Source organism: Mustela erminea, chromosome 6 (genome assembly GCF_009829155.1).
Source record: "Mustela erminea isolate mMusErm1 chromosome 6, mMusErm1.Pri, whole genome shotgun sequence".
Taxonomy (NCBI): Eukaryota; Metazoa; Chordata; class Mammalia; order Carnivora; family Mustelidae; genus Mustela; species Mustela erminea.
This window is the reverse complement of record NC_045619.1, coordinates 101,885,715-101,907,724: the sequence shown is the minus strand read 5'-3', so window position 1 is coordinate 101,907,724 and position 22,010 is coordinate 101,885,715. Positions and strand designations below refer to the sequence as shown.

The following is a 22,010-nucleotide window of genomic DNA, read 5'->3' as shown; positions in this document are numbered from 1 at the left end:
GTTGCTGATATTAAAGTGAATACTTGTTCATTAAATATTTGTTGCTGATCTCTGTAAATAATCTTTGCCAAGTTAACTTCTGTTTCTAGTTTAACAGGCTTTTTAAAATATGAGTTGAATCTTTAAACTCCCTTTTCTGTATCAACTAAGATAATCATGGAGGGCTAAAGCTTCATCTTTCATAACAGGAAGCTAATAAAGTCTAAAGCTGGTAAATCATAAAGAGCAGTAGGGCATATTATTTCAAGTTATGATAATAAATACCAGAATAATTCAAAGAAGTGAAAGCCCTTGGGTTAACTGGATGATGAACATTAGCGAGGGCACATGATGTAATGAGCACTGGGTATTATTTAACACTGATGAATCACTGAATTCTACCTCTGAAACTAATAATATACTATACATTAATTGATTGAATTTAAATTTTTAAAGAAGTGAAAGCATTTCATTAGAGAAAGGTAGTTTGGAGGGTAGATGGGTGAAGTAGGGGACTGATGTTTTTGTCCATTTCCCCCCCCTCCCTTTTTAAGTAGGCTCCATTCAGGGCTTGAACTCACTACCTTGAGATTCAGACAAGAGTTGAGATCAAGTGTCAGACACATAACCAACTGAGCCATCCAGATGCCCCATTTTCCCTTCTTTTTGATTAACTATATGCATGTATTACCTTTATTTTAAAAATAAAGCTTAATTTAGGAATAAATCAAGTCTCCTACCCCATCTTAAAAATTGAGATATAATTTGTATCCCATCTAATCCACTCATTTGGTATACAGTGATTTTAAGTGTATTCACAAGGTTGTGCAACCATTACTGCTAACTCCAGAACATTTTTATCATTCCAAAAAAGGCCTTATACCTGTCAGCAGTCATCTCTCATTCATCATCCCTTACCCTGTCCCCTGGCAACAACTAATCTACTTTCTGTCTCTGTGGATTTGCCTATTCTGGACATTTCATATAAATATAAGTCTTTTATGACTGCCTTCTTTATCTCCCATAGTGTTTTCAGGGTTCATCCGTGTTGTTGTATGTATCAATAACTCATTCTTTTTTATGGCTGAATGATACTCCATTGTGTGGATATACATTTTTTTTAAAGATTTTATTTATTAATTTGACAGAGATCACAAGTAGGCAGAGAAGCAGGCAGAGAGAGAGGGAGAAGCAGGCTCCCTGCTGAGCAGAGAGCCCGATGCGGGGCCCAATCCCAGGATCCCGAGATCATGACCTGAGCCGAAGGCAGAGGCTTTAACCCACTGAGCCACCCAGGCGCCCCTGGATATACATTTTTAAAAAGATTTTATTTATCTGAGAGAGAGAGAGACAAGCAGAGTGAGAGGCATAGGGAGAGAAAGAAGCAGACTCCCGGATGAGTGTGGAACCCAACATAGGGCTCCACCCCAGGATCTTGAGATCATGACCTGAGCTGAAGTCAGACTCCCAACCAACTAAGCCACCTACGTATCCACCCCCCATTTTCTTTATTCATCAGTTGATAGAAATTTGCATTCTTTCTTTTTTGGCTGTTTTGAATAACAATGCTATGAACATTTGTGTACCAGTTTTTGTAGGAACATGTTTTCATTTCTGTTGCGTATATACCCCACAGGTGTGGAATTGCTGGGTCATATGCACCATTGAGCACTCTTCTTTTTCCTGCTTGAAACTTTCTACCACTTCTTCCACTTCTTTCTCCCCTTACTGAAACCCTGTCCTCTTCTAGGAAAACTCTCCTGATTAGGCCAAATACAATCTCTTATCTAGCTCATTTATCTCCATGTCAGAAGTTTCCAAACATGGCTAATGAAAATTACCTGAGGGATTTCAATCAGAATTATTGAAAACTAGGGGAGTAATACTTTGAATAAGTAAATACCTGGAAACAATCTAACTAGCTATCAAAATGGAACTAGTAAAACATTATGGTATAGATGTGAGGATATAAAACAATATCCAAGTTATACTAAGTAAATAAGAAAGGTACTGAATAGTAGTATGGAATGCTACTCTTCTCAAAGGACTTATATAGTTAATATAAGCTTGAACATGCACGCTGTATGTCCAAAGGACTAAAAAGAATCTTTTAAGAATGGTTGCCTCTGGGAAAAAAGAGTGGTCACCTCTGTGAAGGAGCACAAAAAAACAGTCTGTTAGAAACTTTTCACTTTATTACACTTCAGTAATTTTAAATTTTACATCATATATAGGATACATTTTTAAAATGTGTCTTAAAAAAACATAGGGACGCCTGGGTGGCTCAGTTCATTGAGCAGCTGCCTTCAGCTTGGGTCATGATCCCGGCGTCCTGGGATTGAGTCCCACATCGGGCTCCTTGCTTGGCAGGGAGCCTGCTTCTCCCTCTGCCTCTGCCTGCCACTCTGTCTGCCTGTGCTCACTCTCGCTCCTCTCTCTCTGACAAATAAATAAATAAAATCTTAAAAAAAACACACACACAATAGATGTGCAAGACTCAGCTCAGCTCTACAGATCATAAATCTTTGGAGGCAGGGACCAGGCTTTTGAAATTGTGAAACTACCAAGATGATTCTGACGATCAGTCAGGCTTAGGATGTAAACCATTTATATGGTCCTTAATGCCTCAGAATGAAGTGTACATGTGAGAATAAATCTTTATTCCCTAACTAGAAAAGCTATTTTCTATCTACAAAATATTTTACAAAAGCTATATTCTATTTACTATTTATTTTCTGTTTAATATTATCTATTACATTTTGTTCTTCCTATAGAAGAGGTACCCAATATTTTTGATGAGAATGCAGAAGCATAATCCTATCTGTTACATTTCCACCAGTGTGAGAGTGTTTTTTAAAACACATTTAACTTAACAGAATTATGAGGTAACCAAAAGTTACCATTTTCAGTACATGAAGGGCTAAATGTCAAAAAGTGCAAACAATAATTTTTATTTTTGGGGGCGCCTGGGTGGCTCAGTGGGTTAAGCCTCTGCCTTCGGCTCAGGTCATGATCTCAGGGTCCTGGAATCGAGTCCCACATCGGGTTCTCTGCTCGGCGGGGAGCCTGCTTCCTCCTCTCTCTCTCTCTCTCTGCCTACTTGTGATCTCTCTCTGTCAAATAAATAAATAAAATCTTTAAAAATAATAATAATAATTTTTATTTTTTAAAAGCTATAGGTATGGCTAGTCTGCAAAGGGCAGGTGGTTAAGTCCAAACCTAAGACTATAAGACTTATGGATGAGTCAGACTTCATAGTCTACCTGAATAAGTAAAAGTTCAACTAGAGTAAAATAAAGTATGAGGATAACAGATTCCAAAGAAGCCCCATTTTATTACAGAGAGCATACAAATTCCTTTCCTTATAAGGAAAAGTACTGTTCCCCTTCTCTGTGTTACAGATGTGCTTCTTCCACAGTTCCCAGGTTTCTCTTCTACCGATACTTTCCATGCCGATTAAAGTGTTTGTAGAGGTAACTGATGCGTTTATTAAGGTTGTGCAGGTCATCAAGGAACATCCTGTTTCCAACCATTCTCTTCTTTCGGATACAACGTTGTAATTCGTTCCCCTTCCAGCCTCGAAGCCATCTGGGGCCCTTGATCAGTTCTTTGGGATGCCTTTCAAAGTCTCCTGTGTAATATGAGAGAGGGTATTAGTTCCAAGACAAGAGGGAAGCCAGCCTCCACCCGCTAAGCCTTCAGCACAAAGTTGCCATTTCCCTGACCTACACCTATAGAAAAGACACATTATACCACATGATCAAGAGCACAGCCTCGGGGCGTCTGGGTGGCTCAGTGGGTTAATAAGCCTCTGCCTTCCGTTCAGGTCATGGTCTCAGGGTCCTGGCATCCAGCCCCCCATCGCATAGCACTCTCTGCTCAGCAGGGAACCTGCTCCCCACACCACTCCCACCCCGCCACTCTCTCTTTGTCTGCTTGTGATCTCTCTGTCAAATAAATAAGTGAAATCTTAAAAAAAAAACAAAAAAAAAAAACAAAAAACACAGTCTCTGGAGCCAGTCTGTTCAGTTGCTGGGGGTTCAAATTTTGCCATTTACTAGCTTTGGGAAAATCACACAATGTCTCTCTGCCTCAGGCTCCTTGGCTGTAAAGTGAAAAAGTTATTCTAAGAAGTAACAGCACCCTACACAACGTAAATAGACACGCACGTGTCTGCTCTTACTATTGAGCATGGTACCGTTCCTACGCTGGTCCAAAAAAAGTCTTTAAGGTACAACTGCCATTCTGAGATTCTATGCCGCAGAGTCACGTCTTACCCAGAATCCCGATGTTGTCATACACCCCGAACATGGCCCTTTTCTCGTTCCAACGATCAACCACTTTGGGAGGAGGAAGGGTGAGCCTTACATGGAACATTCTAGGAATACCTAGGGATGGGGAAGAAATGGAATGAATATGAGCTGCTTACAAAACAAGCAGTTCTCGGGCATTTTTCTGTATGAGTCACTTACCCAGAGAGAAGCTTATGCAGGCCAAGGGCACCCGGCCCCATAGGACCCTTCCTGCCCCCAAAGAGAGGCTCCCTGCCATTGTTCTCGTCTCTCCCCCACAACAGCGCAGCGTCGCACGTGGCCTTCAAAGAGATGACAGGGACCTTCCGCATTAGCGTCAGAGGGCACTAGACGGAGGGAGCCATCTTGGGCCTCACCCCGCCTCGGCCCCTCCTTCCCCAGCCATAGGCCCCGCCCTCCTGGTTCCAAAGTACGAAGCCGGACAAACTCCCGCCCCGCCCCTTCCCGGTGCTTCCGGTTCGCCCGCAGAAGTCTGGGAGCGTCGGAACGACTGAGCCGCTAGTCTCGTGGCTGCCTGGGAGGCCCCCGAACTGAATTTCAAGAAAATTCTCCCTGTCCTGGGTTGTCCCTCAACAGTGAGGGAGATGAAGGTGCAGACCCTGGAACCCCGAGCTTCCTTTTTCTGTGCCTCACAGCGGTTTTGCGCTGTAGCTGTTTTTATTACCCCTTTTCTACTGGAGAGGAAATGTAAGGCTCAGAGTGAAGTGACCTGCTGGACGTCACACAGCAGAGGCGATGGCGGAACGTGGACTATTGCCTAAGCCTTCTAAACTCCCGGCTTGGACTTGCCTCCTGTCCTGGGGGGATGATTGAGTGAGCCCTAGCCCAGGGACGCTACCAATTCCCGGTTAGAAGCGGAGGAGAACCCGGCAGCCGCCAGACGAGGGGAACGGACGCCGGATCCAGACCCCGCCCCTCCGTCCGCAACGCGGCCCAGCTTCCCGCCTCCTGCGGAGTGATTGGCCGGTTTCTGCAGTGAGTGTCGCGATTGGCCTCCTAACGGCCGTTGAGATTTGAACTCCACGTTTGTGGCTTTGCCCGCGCGGCGCCTGGCTCTGAGGCGGGTTTTTGCCTCCTGCTACCGGGGATTGGCCGGTTTCTCTGCCCGCTCGAGAGCTGCGGTACTGATTGGTGCGTATTGTGCACTCCGTCTTTTTCCCTTCATTTCGCCTCGCGACCTGAGTCGGAGGAGCGACGGCTGAGTTCTGAGGTGTGGTATTAATGGGCGGCGGGGAATGAGAGACTGGGCATGTTGGGCTCGGGGCAGTATGACGCGGTATTAGACCGGGTAGGAGAGGCGGGAAGTTCCGTGCGTATATCCTTGGGGTAAGATGTAGTAGAAACAGTACGTTTTACAGATCCGCTATGGAATATGGGCAAATCGCCTAACTTTCTAAGCTTCAATTTCCTCATCTGTAAATTGGGTTATATTACTATGCATTCCTTGATATTAGTATTTGGAGAACTAGATCAGGTATGATGTATTCAAATAGCCCACCAAGTACGTGACACATTGTAAACAAATATGTATTAAATGTTAATACTCCTATTCTGGGGCGAGGGCACCCACTAACCCATGCTGGCCCACTGTCCTGGCCTCGGGTGAGACGGTCTCTGTGTTAAACTTTGTCCATAACAACGGAAATAATAATGCTAACTTGATGCATTGATACACCAATTTACAGCTCTGTAAACATTTTCATAGCCCTTGACTCATTTGATCCTCAGAGCAACTTTGTAAAATAATCAGAGATAAGTAACTCCAGATAAGTAACTCCAGAACTGCAGATGCGGTTCGCCGGATTATGTGACATGACCAAGTGGCAGAGTCACAACTAGAATTAGATTCTAGTCCAGGGTTGATCTCACGTCTTCTGAGGTAATGTTACCAGCTTGATAGAAGTTTGATATAAGCATCATATATTGAAGGGGCAGGAATAACAGAACCAGATGAAAAGACAGGCCTTAGATATAAACCCTAACCTATTTGCTGTTTGGGTTACAGCCCTGTGAGCCAGTGGGAGAAAGATGTCTCCCCAACTGTATGAGTTCCGTCTGCCTCTATCCCCTGAGGAGTTGTTGAAAAGTGGAGGGGTGAATCAGTATGTTGTGCAAGAGATATTGTCCATCAGAAATCTTCCATCGCAGCTTAGAGGTAAGACCCCATGCTGCTACTGTGCCTAGCACTTCAAAACAACCATCCCATATGTGATTATATTGTCTGTCTGCTCCACTAAGCTCCATGTGGACAAAGAACATCTTTCCTAGTCACTGTTTTTTCCTAGCATTGTTTGGGATGTATTATTACATGAAGAATGTACACATTGACCTCCTTTCCTCAATTATCCAATAAACAGTCTGAGTGTATGTGGCTACTCTTTGGACAAAAACTTATTTTTAATCTTTATCTCTTATCATACCCCAAAATTAAGTTTGGGTGGATTTAAAGGTTATAGGAGAAGGTAGCTTTCTCAGAATGAGTGGGACTTGATCTGACCTGTTTTAGGTAAAAATTTTTTAAAGTCTAGATCTCTTGTTTCCACGAGCGTAGTAATGGGGGAAAACAAACAAACAAACACATATAGCTGCAACACTGAACGGTATATGTACAATGCAGTTATCCATTGAAGCCTAGAGCTGAACAAAGCGATTTATATGTTATCAGTGAGCCTATTAGCGAGTTATCAGGACCCTGGGATCTGACCTGAGCCAGAAGCCAACTGAGCCACCCAGGTGTCCCAGTGCATCATTTTTTAAATAGATAATCACTATTAGAGTTTTGTTGTTGTTGTTTTTATAACAGTTACATTGCTTTTGGTGTCTAGAACCCTAACTATAAGTTCTACAAGAACAAATTGTTTAATTTGTTGAACAGGTATTTACTGATGATGCACTGTGTGTCAGGCAGGCACTTTTCTGGGTACTGGAGATACAACAGTGAACAAAACATACAAGTTGAAAAGTTCTTTCTCTCAATGTTCTCAACAAGGAATAAATAAATATGGGATTTGTCAGATGGTTAGAAGTGCCAGGGAGAAATATAAGGAGGATAAACAAGACATGATGTGACACAAGGCGCATGGGTAGCTCAGTTGTTAAGCATCTGCTTTCGGCTAAGGTCATGATCCCAGGGTCCTGGGATCAAGTCCTGCATCAAGCTCCTTGCTTGATGGGGAGCCTGCGTCTCCCTCTCCCTCTGCTGCTTCCCCTGTTTGTACGCTCTCTCACTCTCTCTCTGTCAAATAAATAAATAAAATCTTTAAAAAAAAAAATAAAGATAGGGTGTGGCAGAGTAGGAACTGCATTTTATGTTGGATGATTAGAGAAGGATTTCTGATAGGTGACATTTGAGCAGAGGCCTTAAAAGTGAAGAAGTAGGGGTGCCTGGGTGGCTCAGTGGGTTAAAGCCTCTGCCTTTGGCTCAGGTCATGATCTCAGGGTCCTGGGATTGGGCCCCCATCGGGCTCTCTGCTCAGAGGGGAGCCTGCTCCCCCCACCCCCGCCTGCCTCTCTGCCTATTTGTGATCTTTGTCTGTCAAATAAATAAATAAAATCTTAAAAAAAAAAAAAAAAGAGTGAAGAAGTGAACTATGCCAATTCTCATAGGCATTCTAAACAGAGACAAAAGCCAGTGCTGAGGATCTGAGGTGGTAAAATGCCAATCTGGTTGGAGTGGAATAAGCTAGGGCAAAAGAGGTCAGGTGAGAAGTGATCCAGATTCCTCTATAGTCATGCTCCTCCAAGTGTGGTCTTCAGACTAGCAACATTAGAATCATGATTTAGGAACTTATCAGAAATCCAAGCTCTAACTCAGAACTGCTGAATCAGAAAATCAATTTTTTAAGATACCTAGGTAATTCAGATGCACATTTAAATTGGAGAAGTACTAATCTAGAGTCTTACAGGTCGTGTTAAGGATTTAGCTTCAGTGTGAATGAGTTTGAAAGCCATTGGGTTTTGAGCAGAAGAGTGACATGGTCTGACATTTTAAAAATATCACTGTTGGAGTGCCTGGGTGGCTCAGTGGGTTAAAGCCTCTGCCTTTGACTCAGGTCATGATCTCAAGGTCCTGGGATCGAGCCCCTGCATTGGGCTCCCTGCTCAGCAGGGAGCCTGCTTCCCCCACCCCCCGCCTGCCTCTCTGCCTACTTTTGATCTCTGCCAAATAAATTAAGTAAATAAATATTTTTTTAAGGAATATCACTGTTGTTTTGAATAGAGAGTGTGAATGGCAAGGGAAGAAGGGGGGAGACTGATTGCAAGACTAATACAGTAGTACCAGGTTGCTTGCCTGGGTGATAGCAGTGGAGGTAATTATAAAAAATTAGGTACTGAACAGATGTTGAAAGTCGAGCAAACAAGACTATTAATGGATTGGCTTGAATTTATAGGGTTAGAAAAAGAAGAATCTAGCATGACAGGGCTTTTGGAAGAATGGCGATGCTATTCACTGAAATGGAGAAAAATATAAGAGGAACAAGTTTATTTACTTTTTTTAAAGATTCTTATTTATTTGAGAGACAGAGGGAACAAGTGGGAGGAGGAGCATAGGGAGAAGCAGACTCCCTGCAGAGCAGGAAGCCTGATGTGGGACTGGATCCTAGGACCCTGGGGTCATGACCTGAGCTGAAGGCAGATGCTTAACTGACTGAGGCACCCAGGTGCCTGAGAGGAGCAGGTTTAGTCTGTTGGTTGTAGAGTTCTGGAGTTGGGGGGAGACATGCCATCTGCAGGTATATATTTGGGGTCTGATACTGAGCATGTAGAGGACATTTAAAGCAAGAAACTTGAATGTAGACAGAGATGAAAAGCAACTTAAAAACATAAGATCTGAGACAGTCCAATATGTAGAAGCTGGGAAGATGAGAAGAAAGCAGTAGGAGACACTAACAGCCAGTCATTGAGGGAGAAAGTGAACAGAGGTGCTACCTGGAGGCTAAATGATGAGACTATTTCAAAAAGAAAGGGAGAGCTTGGGACTCCTGGGGGCTCAGTGGGTTAAAACCTCTGCCTTTGGCTTAGGTCATGATCCCAGGGTCCTGGATCGAGCCCCGCATTGGGCTCTTTGCTTAGCAGGGAGCCTGCTTCCTCCTCTCTGTCTCTGCCTGCCTCTCTGCCTGATGTGATCTCTGTCAAATAAATAAAATCTTTAAAAAAAAAAAAAAGAAAGAAAGAAAGGGAGAGCTTACCTGCAAATTAATGACTGGATTTTGCAATGTGGCTATTGCAGTGTTGGGGAAGGCGGTTTCGGAGGAGTGATGGGGCAAAAGCCTAAATGAAAGAGTTTTATGTGAAAATGGGAGGACAGTTTAGATAACTCTGGTTGTTTTGCTTTAATGTGGAACAGAGAAATGGAGTAGTAGTAGATGGGGAGATAGAATTGAGGGAGGATTTTTTGGTAAGATGGGTGGCATTACATGTGTGTGTGCTGAATGAAAGCACTCAGAGAAAGAAAGCTTGATGGTGCAGGAGGGGAAGAGGATGAGCGTTGGGGCAGTATCTGTAGTAGGTAAGAGAGTGTGGGATCCAGTGCACAGTGGGAGATGTTTTTATTAGAGCATGGGACAGTTTATCCGTAGCAGCAGAAGAAAAGGCAGGGTACATGGGCACAGATGCAGATAGTGCAGGAAGATACAGATCTCGGGGCAACTGGAAATTCTCTTCTGTGTGATTCTATTTTCTCCCTGAAATAGGAGTGAACCCTTTAACTGGAAGGGAGCTGGGAAAGAAGTTCTTGATCTTCTGAGCAAAGGAAAGATAGGAAATAATTGCCTAGAGGAAAGTGAGTAGGCCTGGGAATTTGTAGTAGGCTTAGCAAGAAGTACTAAGGGTCCACTTGAGATTGATGGTCATAAGTTTAAAGTGAGAATAGGCGGCATGATTGTGTATTTTGTCAAGCCATTTTTATTTGTGTGGTTACACGAATGGAGTAAGCAGTCAGTTGTATTTAATCCAGATTTGCCAAGGGAATAAACATGTGAATTTTAGGGGTCCGGGGCAGGGAGCCTGACTCATGACTATCCCAGGACTTTGGGATCATGACCTGAGCCAAAGGCAGATGCTTAACCAACTGATAGCTCACCCGGTGTTGTGAATTTTAATGGAAAAAATTAGACCATAATGTCTAATAATAGGGGCACCTGGCTGAGTCAGTAGAGCATATGACTCTTGATCTCAGGGTCATGAGTTCAAACCCCATGTTGGGCATGAAACCTACTTAAAAAAAGGAAAGAAAGAAACCACAATGCCTAAAAATTAATTAATTAGGATACATGCATTCAGTGGAATATTATGTGACCATTAAAAATTATTTACAAAGGTTTTATGATATGCTTATTGTAATATTAAATTTTAAAAAGCAGAACAGAGAATTAAATATGTGATATGGCCTCAAGCAGAAATACTGTGCATACAATATAGATAGATATGTGTGCTTAATATTGTTCTGATTTCTTCGCGGGGATTATCTCAACCTTTACCATCCTGAAAAGCCCTAGAAGTGTGATCTTTTATTACACGCAATTTAGAGAAGAGGAAACAGACTTAGTAAGCTAAGTAGCTTGGCCTGATAAATGTTCAAGTCAAATGTAAACCTTGACTAGTCTGACTCTAGACTAGATCAGTGGGTAATGCTTCAAAGAATTAAAGAGATATATGGACCAAGAAAATCACTGATTGTAATGAAAAAATGGGTAGTTGGGGGGCACCTGGGTGGCTCAGTGGGTTAAAGCCTCTGCCTTCAGCTCTGTTCATGATCCCAGGGTCCTGGGATCAAGCCCCGCATCAGACTTTCTGCTCAGCAGGGAGCCTGCTTCCCTTCCTCTCTCTCTGCCTGCCTCTCTGCCTACTTGTGATCTCTGTCTGTCAAATAAATAAATAAAATCTTAAAAAAAAAAAAAGAAAGAAAGAAAGAAAAAGAAAAATGGGTAGTTGGTAATCTTTGAGAAGAATAGTTGTTATATTGGTAAATCTCAGAAACAGACTTCAGGAAATTGAAAGAGGAGACACAATTTAAAAGGGATATGATAGTAAGGTCAAATGAAAGGTATTGAGCATATTCGTTTTATTTATTTTAAAGGGAGGCCTGAGCCTGTTGTCAGGATAAGAGCACATCCTCAACAGGGTAAAAGCAAAGGTGAAAAAGAGGAGATAAATCTTTGGGGCAGTGAGACACATTAGTTTTAGATGAGAGAAACTTTTTTGCCTGAGACTCAAGCAAAGAATGGGAAGATGTTGGGACGCCTGGGTGGCTCAGTTGGTTGGACGACTGCCCTCGGCTCAGGTCATGATCCCGGAGTCCCAGGATCGAGTCCCGCATCGGGCTCCCAGCTCCACGGGGACTCTGCTTCTCTCTCTGACCTTCTCCTCGCTCATGTTCTCTCTCACTGTCTCTCTCTCAAATAAATAAATAAAATCTTTAAAAAAAAAAAAAAAAAGAAGAATGGGAAGATGTTGATAGAGGGGCTTGTTGACAGGGGAGCAGGATAAGTGAGAACCTGTGCTTTGGGTTTTGTTCTTTTTGATGAAGTGGAAAACCGTCATCTACTAAAGTCAGAGAGGCATAGGGTAAGAAGTATAAAGGAAGAGGAGAATGTGTTATGATTATAGAGCTAGGGAGGCTGTAAGAACTGGAGGAATAAGACAGCTTATTTAAAAATTACAGAAAAAAATAAAATAAAATAAAAATTACAGAAAAGGGGCTTGTGGGTGGCTCAGATGGTTAAACATCACCTTCAGCTCAGGTCATGATTCCAGGTTCCTGGAATCAAGCCCCACATCAGGCTTCCTGCTCAGTGTGGAGTCTGCTTCTCCTTCTCCCTCTCCCTGCTTGTGCGCTCTCTATCCCTGTCAAATAAATAAAATCTTAAAAAAAAAAAATCACAGCGTATTTATATGTAGTTGGACGTCCTAACACTACAGTGAATCAGGTCAGTGACAGCAGCGATACCTAGAGTACAAGATTCTGGTTTTACTTTCAAGGCAAACCAATTTAGTATTGGAGAAAAGGTGAATTCTTTCTTCCCCTTCCTCAGAAAGAGCTTGGTGTACAACTTGGTTCAAAACCTAATTCCAGGGATGCCTGGGTGGCTCAGTTGGTTAAGGCGCTGCCTTCGACTCGGGTCATGATCCCAAGGTCCTGGGATCAAGTCCTGCATCGGGCTCCTTGCTCGGCAGGGAGCCTGCTTCACTTGCTGCCTCTGCCTGCCTCTCTGCCTGCCTGTATGTACTCTCTCTCTCTATCTCTGGCAAATAAATAAAATCTTTAAAAAAAAAAAAAAAAACCTAATCCCCATACTGCCTTGCCACTCCTACATGTTGTAAGACATAATTCGACTCTACTCCCCTTGATACTGAAGTATTTATCTAGAAACAATACGATCAGGATGAAAAGAGCACTGGACCTGAGAATCAAAAGACCCTGTGTTTTCAAAATGTAATAAAAAGTGGTAACAAGTGCCACTTTCCTAAGGGGCATGAGAGAAGAATGAGGCACAAATAAGTCAGCTGTAAGAGAGAGGGAGCAGGGGAAGACAGCTGGAAGGCCTGTAGCTGGAGCAACTCTTCAGTCTGGCATTTATTAGACACAAGGTAACAACAAAGGAGAAGAAAAGAAGGTTATACAATAGCCATAGGCCTAGTAGGGAAACAAGAAGGAATGTGAGTCCTATATTGGTTACAAGTCTTAGAGGTAAACAAGAAGAGGAGTAAGGTGTGTCTGGTCCAGCAGCCTGGATTTGTAGTTGAGCAAATGCACTTACAGGGATTACCTTAACAGGAGGCTTTCTCTGACCTACGGGAGACTACTAAAAATGGAAGCCAGACAGCCTTCTGCCGTGAATGGGGCAGGGATTCCCAGCTGCTTGGCTTCCACTGACATGTATCATCCTCTCCACCAGAGGCCTGCTGCTAGTACAGGTTTTTCTTAGGGTCATCTTTAAGCATGCTTGCATGACCAGTACAACTCTTCATTAGTTAGTTATATTTTAAGCAGTATATTATTCTGAGGGACAATTACAAACAAGTGTCTGACATAATCACATTACAAAGTAGGGAAGAAAAGAACTAACCTACATAACTGAAGACCAGTAGTAGTTTGACTATATACTCTGGAAAGAAGAACTTAACACAATTATTATAATCTAAGTTAGTAAATTTTTTTAATAAGTGTTTAGGTTAGAAATTCTGAAATTCTTTTATATTTATACCAGGATTAAGGAAATATGTAAATGAACTCATGTTCTTAATATATACACAAATAAAAATAGATATGGGAGATATGTATATACACACACATGCCTCCTATTCTCTGCTGAGAGGGCCTAAATAAAAACTATGATACTCCCAATAGCAGTAGGCCTAACTAGTTCCTCAAACTTGGTTCCTAGATGTCAGACTTCCATAAAAGAAACCAAGACTCTACTGAGAATGGTTGATTCCAAGACTGGGCCAGGGAAAGTACCAGATGAGCCTGAAACATCTTATAGTACAAGAAACTGGGAGAGTGAAAGTGAAGGGAGCATGTTGAAAGGACACAAGTCAAGTTGAAGGAACTCCCAGTGGTCAAATATGGGATAATCTGAGCAAACAAAATAGATAGTAGGAGGAATGGATTAAAACAGAATAAAAGAAATATCCATGAGTCTACTCTGATTTGAATAAATAATTGAGGGGGAAGGGACAGCTCATCCTTTGAGTGGCATTCCAATTAGTAAGTGTAGAAGGAATGATGGAGAAAGAAAAATCAGCATACAGGGGCACCAGGCTGGCCCAGTTGGGAGAGTATACAACTCTTGATCTTGGGGTTGTGAGTTCAAACCCCATATTAGGTGTAGAGCTTACATAAAAATAAAATCTTTTAAAGAGAAAGAAAAAAGACAAATCACCATATAGTAAATACCTCAGTAATAATTATGGCTGGCAAGAATCATGGACAGATGCTTAAAATAGTGGGCAGAATGTGATGAGAGACAAGATATTTGCACAGTTTCAAAGTATCTCTCCACAAGATACTTAATTACTGCAAAGGGGGAAAATAGTAACTTTACAGAGGAGATAACCTGGCAAACACTGCCAAGGGGTCAAAGTTAACATAGTAATAAGGCTTTGATATCATGTATTTCTTGGTAGAATGCATTGAAAGGACCCAACCTCCCTTCTGCATTCATCTTGCCAAAAATGCATAACCTCAGTCTAATCATGAGAAAATAGTAAACAATCCCAGACGGAGGGACATTCTGTAGAATAACTGACTAGCATACTTCAAAAGTGTCAAGACTGTGAAAAACATGGGAGGAGACTGAGGAAACATGACAAATAAATGCTCTGTGGGATCCTGGGTGGGATTCTGGACCAGGAAAAGGACATAAATAGAACAACTGATGGAATTCACATAAGGTCTGTAGATTCATTAATAACATCGAGTTAAGGTTAATTTCTTAGTTTAGGATAGATTCTTGTGCTGTGGTTATATAAGATGTTAACACTATTAGAGTGAAAAGTGTAAGAACTTTGTATTTTTTTTTGCCACTTTTGTAATTTCAAAATGAAAAAAAAGAGAGAGACTACACTGAACGAGTCACACAACTGCTCGGAGACTTAATTCCTTTTCCCCTAAAATAGACATAATACCAAATGCTTTATTGAACTTAGAGATGTAATGAAACTCAAGTAAGGCTTTCGTTATAAAACAGGACAAATGTAAGATTTACTATTATTATAATAGGTTACTTCGAAATGAACTATTTTCGTGATTCAGCCAATAAAAGTAATTAACTCAATTTTCTACTATGGGTGGAATTTACCAGAAAGACCTCTCCTGTCTGTATTAATTGGTTTCTTTCATCTTTATAGCATTTCAGGCTGCCTTCCGTGCTCAGGGGCCGCTGGCTATGCTGGAGCACTTTGATACCGTCTACAGCATTCTACAGTAAGTACAACGCACATGGCTGGCTGGTAGTTTAAGAACTGTTGGCTATTGACCCTAAATTTGCATGTTAGTCCTGAAATTCCAAATTACAGGTTCACTGGTAAAGGCTCTGGGTGCTGAAATCTCTACTAATGAGCATTGACCCCAACTTAACACTGCATTTATTCAGTTTACCAATTTCACAGATATTTTTAAGTATTAGATTCTTCAGGTTTGATCTGCTCTAGAATGGGCTCTGCTGTTTCCTGTCTCACCCCCCACACTTTCTTTCCCTCATAGTCACTTTCGAAGTATAGATCCTGGCCTCAAGGAAGACACTCTGGAATTCCTGATAAAAGGTGTTTATGGGTCGGGGGTAGGGGATGGAAGGTGTTTGTCACTGTTTGTTCGCTAACTGTTTCCTACATTTGATCAGCCATGTGATGATATCAAGGCTGTGGTGATTCAGTTGGTTTGGCTAAGCCCGGGGACCTTTGACCTATTAAGGTCTGTAATCTTGGTGGACAATACAGAGTTGTGTGTGTTCGCTGTAAGGGCAGACCAACAAGAACTATTTCCTACTCTTGAACTACCCCTCTTTAATAGAGGCGGTTCTTCTAGTCACCAGAGAGAAACTGGGATGGTTGGAGCGAGAGAGTGGGGACAGGGCACGTTCAGGGCGTCGAGGTCAGGGGTCCCAAAGGACTTGGCTTGTGTTGTGACCACTGAGAGATGAAACACAGATCTTTGGTAATCTGATGGCTGCAATTCCTGGGTGTTTTGAAGTCAGGATGTATGAGGAAAGTGAATGAAGCTGACTCTTCTGTCCCTTGCAGTGGTGTCCCGTCATTCCCAGGAACTTCCCACTGTCCTGGATGATGAAGCTTTGAGTGTGTCAGTCAGGAGCGCCCACCTAAATGCTCTCAAAATGAACTGTTATGCTCTGATACGCCTCTTGGAATCCTTTGAGACCATGAGCAGCCAGACAAGCCTTATGGACTTGGACCTTGGGAAGGTAATTTGGAGTTTCTGGCCTGGAGAGATAGGATGGGGAGATAGGGGAACAATTCTGAGAGTCCTTTCTGTCCTTATTTAGAGTATATGAGGAAGTACTCAAAAGTATCATAGCATATCCTTCTCTGACAAGAAGCTCTTCTATATTTTGGAATTTGTTTATGTCTTCTGTGTTCGTTTCTACCTCGTCTCAGTACTGGGTAGTTTTGGGCACTCAGACTAGCAGATAGTGACCCACTTTGTTTCCTTATTTTCCCTTAAATGTACATATGGTTCTTTTTTAGGGGAAGAAAGCCCGGGCCAAGACCGCCCATGGCTTTGACTGGGAAGAAGAAAGGCAGCCAGTTCTTCAGCTTCTAACACAGCTGCTCCAGCTGGACATTCGTCACCTGTGGAACCATTCAGTAATTGAGGAGGAGTTTGTCAGGTGGGTGGTTGAGATGGCTCCAGGTAATAGTGAGCTGTGAGGAGGGAAGACCTTGCTGCTAGATATGTCTTCTTTCTGAATATGTCATTTCATGCCTCGAGTCTGTATAACATGTAGAAGTATACTCGTCACGCTGAGTTGTTAGGAAGTGGATGACAAATGTTAGGAACTGCCATGAATTTCTCATCTTTAATGCCCGTGTATTCATTGATGACAGTATTTACTGACCATCTTCTGGGTGCATGGCTGTATTATGACAGGCACTGGAAACAAAAGTTTCTGCCCTCTTAGAGTTTATTTATAGAGCAGAAGATGATTTTTAAAATAAGTAAAATATATGGTGTGTTTTATAGGTTATTACTGTGGAAACAGGAAAAGAGGGGATGGGGAGTTTGATGGAACAGAGCTGTGATCTTAAATCAGCTATTCAGGCAAGACCTCTTTGAGGTGGTGACATTTGAGCAAAGACCCAGAGGAGCCCATGTGAGCCATGAGAGGATCTGGAGGAATAACAAGGGCAAGGAAAGGAGCAATGGAACAGCAGGTACCAAGACCCCATGGAGGGCGTGTATCTGGTATGTACAGGTGACAGCAGCAAGGCTGGAGATAGGGTAGCGGGGCCGGTGAGAGGGACAGGCTGTGAAGTCCCACAGGCAGTGCAGGGGCAACTGTGCAGCTCCTTGGCCCTTTGTGACTTTGGCATCTTCTCAGTGTGACGTGGGGCCCTGCTCAAGGATTCCGAGCAGAGCGGCAAGGTGATCCGACTTGGGCTTTAACAGCATCATCGTGCTCCGGTTACTGTCATTACTATGAAGGGAAGGAAAGAAAGCAGGAGACCAGTTAGGGGTCTATTGCAGTGACTTGGGCAAGAGATGGTGGGAGTTTAAAGCCAGGAATGGCAATGGAGATGGGGAGAAGTGCATGGATTCTGTACCTGTTTCCTGAAGGTAGAGCTTACAGGATGAGCTGATGGATGTGTGTGAGGTCTGAGGGAGAGTCAAGGATGAAGCCCCCAGGGTTTGGGCCTAAGCTTTTGGAAGAACAGAGTTGGCAGTCATTGAAATAATGGGGAAGGCTGTGCAGCGTGTTTTCAGGGGTGACAATTAGAAGTTCTGGTTTGCATATAAAGTTTGAGGTGCTTCTCAGACATCCAGTCAATGTTGTCCAACTCTGATGTTGAATTCACAAATCTGGAGCATGGGAGAGAAGTCTGAGCTAGGATAGCCATTGGGAATACAGTGTATCTACATAAATGGTATTTACGGCCCCAAGACTGAATGAGATTACTAAATCAGTAAGCATAGCTAGAGGAGAGCAGAAATCCTTATTGTACCCTGGGGAAGGGAGTCTGGCATCTGGCCAGATGAGAAGTGTGTTTCCAGGAGAATGGCATGGTCAGCTGCAACCAATGCAGCTAAAAGGTTGATCCAGATGAGGACTGGATTAACCATGACAAGTCTTTGATTACTTTCTCCTACCTTTTATAATATATTTGGGTTCTATGTAGGCATCATAACTAGTTGAAAGACAGCACCTATCTAGAGTCAGCAGAGCAACATGGTGTAGAAGGTAATCCATAGAATGAAGAAAGGGGCTCCTGGGTGGCTCAGTCAGTTAAGCATCTGCCTTCAGCTGGGTTCATGATCTCAGGGTCCTGGGAACCAGCTCCACATCAGGCTCCCTGTTCAAGAGTGGGCTTCTCCCTCTACCTCTGACCCTTCCCTCCACTCATGCTTGCTCTCTCACTCTTTCTCAAATAAATAAAATATATTTAAAAAATAGAATGAAGGGGTGCCTAGGTGGCTCAGTGGGTTAAGCCTCTGCCTTCATCTCAGGTCATGATCTCGGGGTCCTGGGATCGAGCCCCGAATCGGGCTCTCTGCTCAGCAGGGAGCCTGCTTCCCCCACCTCCCCTCTCTGCCTGCCTCTCTGCCTACTTGTGATCTCTGTCTGTCAAATAAATAAATAAAGTCTTTAAAAAAAAAAAATAGAATGAAGAAAGCTAGAAGCAGCTAACTTTGGGGGCAGGAAAGGGAGAATGAATGAAGATGGGCCCCCAGTGGAATGGAATCCACACACCTGACTTCATCATCTCTCTCCCTTCCTTTCCCAGTTTGGTTACTGGCTGCTGCTACCGCCTCCTAGAGAACCCCACCATTAGTCACCAGAAGAACCGCCCCACCCGGGATGCCATCACGCGCCTGCTCGGTGTCGCCTTGACACGTTATAATCATATGCTCAGTAAGTTAGCCCTCTGCTTTGCCCCACGTTTCCCATTTTGCCTATAATTTCTCAAATTTAGTACATCCACAGGTGCCACGGTGAAGATCATCCAGATGCTGCAGCACTTTGAACACCTGGCCCCTGTACTGGTGGCAGCTGTGAGCCTGTGGGCAACTGATTATGGAATGAAGAGCATAGTGGGGGAGATTGTAAGGTGACTCTTCTCTAAGTTTCTAACTCTCCTCTTTCTCAGGGGGAAGATACCGAAAGATCGGAAGTTCTCTGTGCACTATAGCTTTCTTAGACATGAGATAGCAGTCTTACCTCCCCTTACTAGGAACTGAATTATCTTGTTTTGGCTGTGTTTGCTTCCCTGCATAGAGAGATCGGGCAGAAGTGTCCCCAGGAGCTGAGTCGGGACCCTGCAGGGGCAAAGGGCTTTGCAGCCTTCCTGACAGAACTAGCAGAACGCATCCCAGCCATCCTGATGTCCAGCGTGTGTGTTTTGCTGGATCATCTGGATGGAGAGGTACGTGGTCCCCCAGGGATCAATTCTTCTGGGGATTTTAAGTCCATTGCTGAAAGGCTGTTTCTTAGAACAAGAAGACGGCTTTCCCTTGAAGTCGGGTTATGTAAGCATAACTCGGTGGCAGTTTCTTCCCACAGAGAAGCAGATATAGTTATTTGACTAAAGAGCCACTGATTAATCCCCGTTTTAGTATCATTTGGGTTTATCCAGGTCTGATGGAGGGGATGGCAGTTCCACACCTTAGATCTAGTGAGAGTCACTTGGCTGTGATTTGGGGTCCCTTCCTCAGGACAAAGCCCCTTCCATTCTTCCTACCATCTAGCTTACACACACTCCAGACAGTGCCACCTCTCCATTCTTTCTGCCTGATTGCCTCTCAGACTGATGCAGGGCACTTCTAGGTGAACGTCAAGGATAAAAGCAGTCTACTCAGTCATCTAATCTAATCTAATTTAACTTCTTGTGCGAGACCCCATTCTCTTTTGTCCTTTCGTCAAGGACAAAAACAGTCTACTCAGTCATCTAATCTAATCTAATTTAACTTCTTGTGCGAGACCCCATTCTCTGGCCCCTGGCCTGGCAAAACCCCAGTCCCTGTTCACCAGCTTCTGCAGTGGACTTGCTTGGCACCCTAGGGCTGATTTGTACGTCCCCGTGTCTCATTCTTTGTCAGTAACATGTAGGGGGTGGGCAGTGTTTTATTAGTAAGGACCAAAAGCTTTGAGTCCTCCAATGAAGGGTAGGAATGAATGTTTTTCAAATGTGTGTAGATGTGATGAGGCTTATGGGGAAAAAAATATTGGGGGCTCTTGTTTATTTTGTCCCTGCTTTCTCCTCTGAGCAGACACAGCCCCTTCCAGGGGCCTCAGGGGTGAATACATAAGCAGCTGACCAGAAAAATTCATAGTGAAGCAAACTTATCCTTAACTTAAGGCCTTGCCACTTCTTTGTGCCTGGACAGGCTCAAGAGTTTGGGGAAGGAGAGTTAGGACTGAAGTGCAGTGCCTCAGACCAATTCTTTTTCCCTCTCTTAGAATTACATGATGCGCAATGCTGTGCTGGCAGCCATGGCAGAGATGGTCCTGCAGGTTCTGAATGGTGATCAGCTGGAAGAAGCAGCCCGAGACACCAGAGACCAGTTCTTGGACACCTTGCAAGCCCATGGCCATGACGTCAACTCCTTTGTGCGGAGCCGTGTCTTACAGCTCTTTACCCGAATTGTCCAGCAGAAGGTGACTAACCTTCTGCATGGTAAAAATGTACAGTACTCTGTGTACAGGCCAAAGAACAAAGGAATCCAGTGTCCCACAGTAGAGTCGGATTCGGATTGTTACTGGCAGTGATAAAGGTCTTCCTCTACCAAGGACAAGAATGCCTGGCTCCATTTAAGGATTACATTGTATCTTAACCACTACAAAGAGAAACTGTTTTATATCCCATAAAAAAGTTTCTTTAGAATGGGTTGGGGAGCTTAGTTAGAGGGTACTTCAAGGTCAACTTGAGCAGAATGGCTGATGTGGGATGTGAGCTCACCCTTCTCTCCCTGCCCCACGCAGGCTCTCCCCTTGACACGTTTCCAAGCAGTGGTGGCCCTAGCAGTGGGACGTCTGGCAGACAAGTCGGTATTAGTATGTAAAAATGCCATTCAGCTGCTGGCCAGTTTTCTTGCCAATAATCCCTTTTCTTGCAAGGTAAGTAAGCTTGACCTACCCAAAAGAGAAGGAATTAAGTGGAAACAGGTATCAAATTCTGTGACTAGTGGCCCTGAAACTCATTTGACCTTTGTAGCTTAGTGACAATGACCTTGCTGGACCACTGCAGAAAGAAACCCAGAAATTACAAGAGATGAGGGCCCAGAGACAAGCTGCAGCTGCTTGTAAGTAGTTCCTGCATAGGATTCCCCACCCTAGACATGCTGCTCCCTGCCATCAGAAGGTCCAAGGAAAGAGTCTAAGTGAGACTTTCTCCTTCAGCTGCAGTGCTGGACCCAGAGGAGGAGTGGGAAGCCATGCTGCCAGAGTTGAAGGCTACTCTGCAGCAACTGCTAAAGCTTCCCCAGGAAGAAGAGATTCTTGAGGCTATTGCTAAAACAGAAACCAGTGAAGATGTGAAAACACGCATCCACCAGTTGCTTGCCAAGGCTAGTTACAAGTATGCGAAAGATTCTTTAATGTCCTTTTTATGTTTAGAAATAACTTGAGGAATAAGGTTTCTTTAAAATGAACTGTACTTAGAGTATGCTGCCACCAGGTGATGGTAGATGTTTTCATTGTAGTAATGTCCTGAACACCAGATTGATGCAAAAGGCATAGTCTGCAATTTTTTTATTAACTTATAATGTATTATTAGGAATACAGGTCTGTGAATCATCAGGTTTACATATTTCACAGTGCTCACAGTAGCACATACCCTCCCCAATGTCCATCACCTGTCCACCCTCTCCCTAGTAACCCTCAGTTTGTTTCTTGAGATTAATAAGAGTCTCTTAATGGTTTGTCTCCCTCCCCATCTCATCTTGTTTCATTTTTTCCCCTTCCTATTACTGCCCCCTGCCCTGCCTCTCAAATTCCTCATATCAGAGAAATCCTGTGATAATTTTCTATCTCTGATTGACTTCTT

At 43.4% G+C, this 22,010-nt stretch overlaps 2 protein-coding genes and 1 non-coding gene across 5 annotated transcripts in view; 2 read left to right on the top strand and 1 right to left on the bottom strand.

Moving 5' to 3' along the window:
• Window positions 1-3,293: 3,293 nt before the first annotated feature.
• Window positions 3,294-4,686, bottom strand: MRPL51 (mitochondrial ribosomal protein L51). Its single transcript, XM_032349016.1, has 3 exons — window positions 4,452-4,686; window positions 4,257-4,367; window positions 3,294-3,610 (listed from the first exon to the last, which is right to left on the bottom strand). Exons 1-3 carry the CDS (start codon window positions 4,528-4,530, stop codon window positions 3,414-3,416), a joined length of 387 nt encoding a protein of 128 aa, XP_032204907.1. The 5' UTR covers window positions 4,531-4,686; the 3' UTR covers window positions 3,294-3,413.
• Window positions 4,687-4,771: 85 nt separating this feature from the next.
• The window catches only part of NCAPD2 (non-SMC condensin I complex subunit D2), a 29,717-nt gene continuing 12,478 nt past the window's right edge, over window positions 4,772-22,010 (top strand). Inside the window, exons 1-13 of one of the 3 annotated variants that reach the window (XM_032348998.1) lie at window positions 4,772-5,423; window positions 6,298-6,447; window positions 15,144-15,219; window positions 15,499-15,557; window positions 16,035-16,213; window positions 16,497-16,639; window positions 18,753-18,880; window positions 18,953-19,076; window positions 19,244-19,391; window positions 20,426-20,623; window positions 20,948-21,082; window positions 21,180-21,267; window positions 21,365-21,542. In XM_032348998.1, coding sequence (XP_032204889.1) covers window positions 6,321-6,447; window positions 15,144-15,219; window positions 15,499-15,557; window positions 16,035-16,213; window positions 16,497-16,639; window positions 18,753-18,880; window positions 18,953-19,076; window positions 19,244-19,391; window positions 20,426-20,623; window positions 20,948-21,082; window positions 21,180-21,267; window positions 21,365-21,542 — 1,583 coding nt within the window. In that variant the 5' untranslated portion in view covers window positions 4,772-5,423; window positions 6,298-6,320. Of the gene's footprint in view, window positions 5,503-6,297; window positions 6,448-15,143; window positions 15,220-15,498; window positions 15,558-16,034; window positions 16,214-16,496; window positions 16,640-17,102; window positions 17,184-18,752; window positions 18,881-18,952; window positions 19,077-19,243; window positions 19,392-20,425; window positions 20,624-20,947; window positions 21,083-21,179; window positions 21,268-21,364; window positions 21,543-22,010 lie in introns of those variants that run through there. The other 2 variants (XM_032348997.1, XM_032348999.1) reach the window with 2 other exon arrangements.
• LOC116594647 lies at window positions 15,634-15,962 on the top strand. The gene has a single exon (XR_004287356.1). It is a non-coding gene; the product is annotated as a small nucleolar RNA U85 (small nucleolar RNA).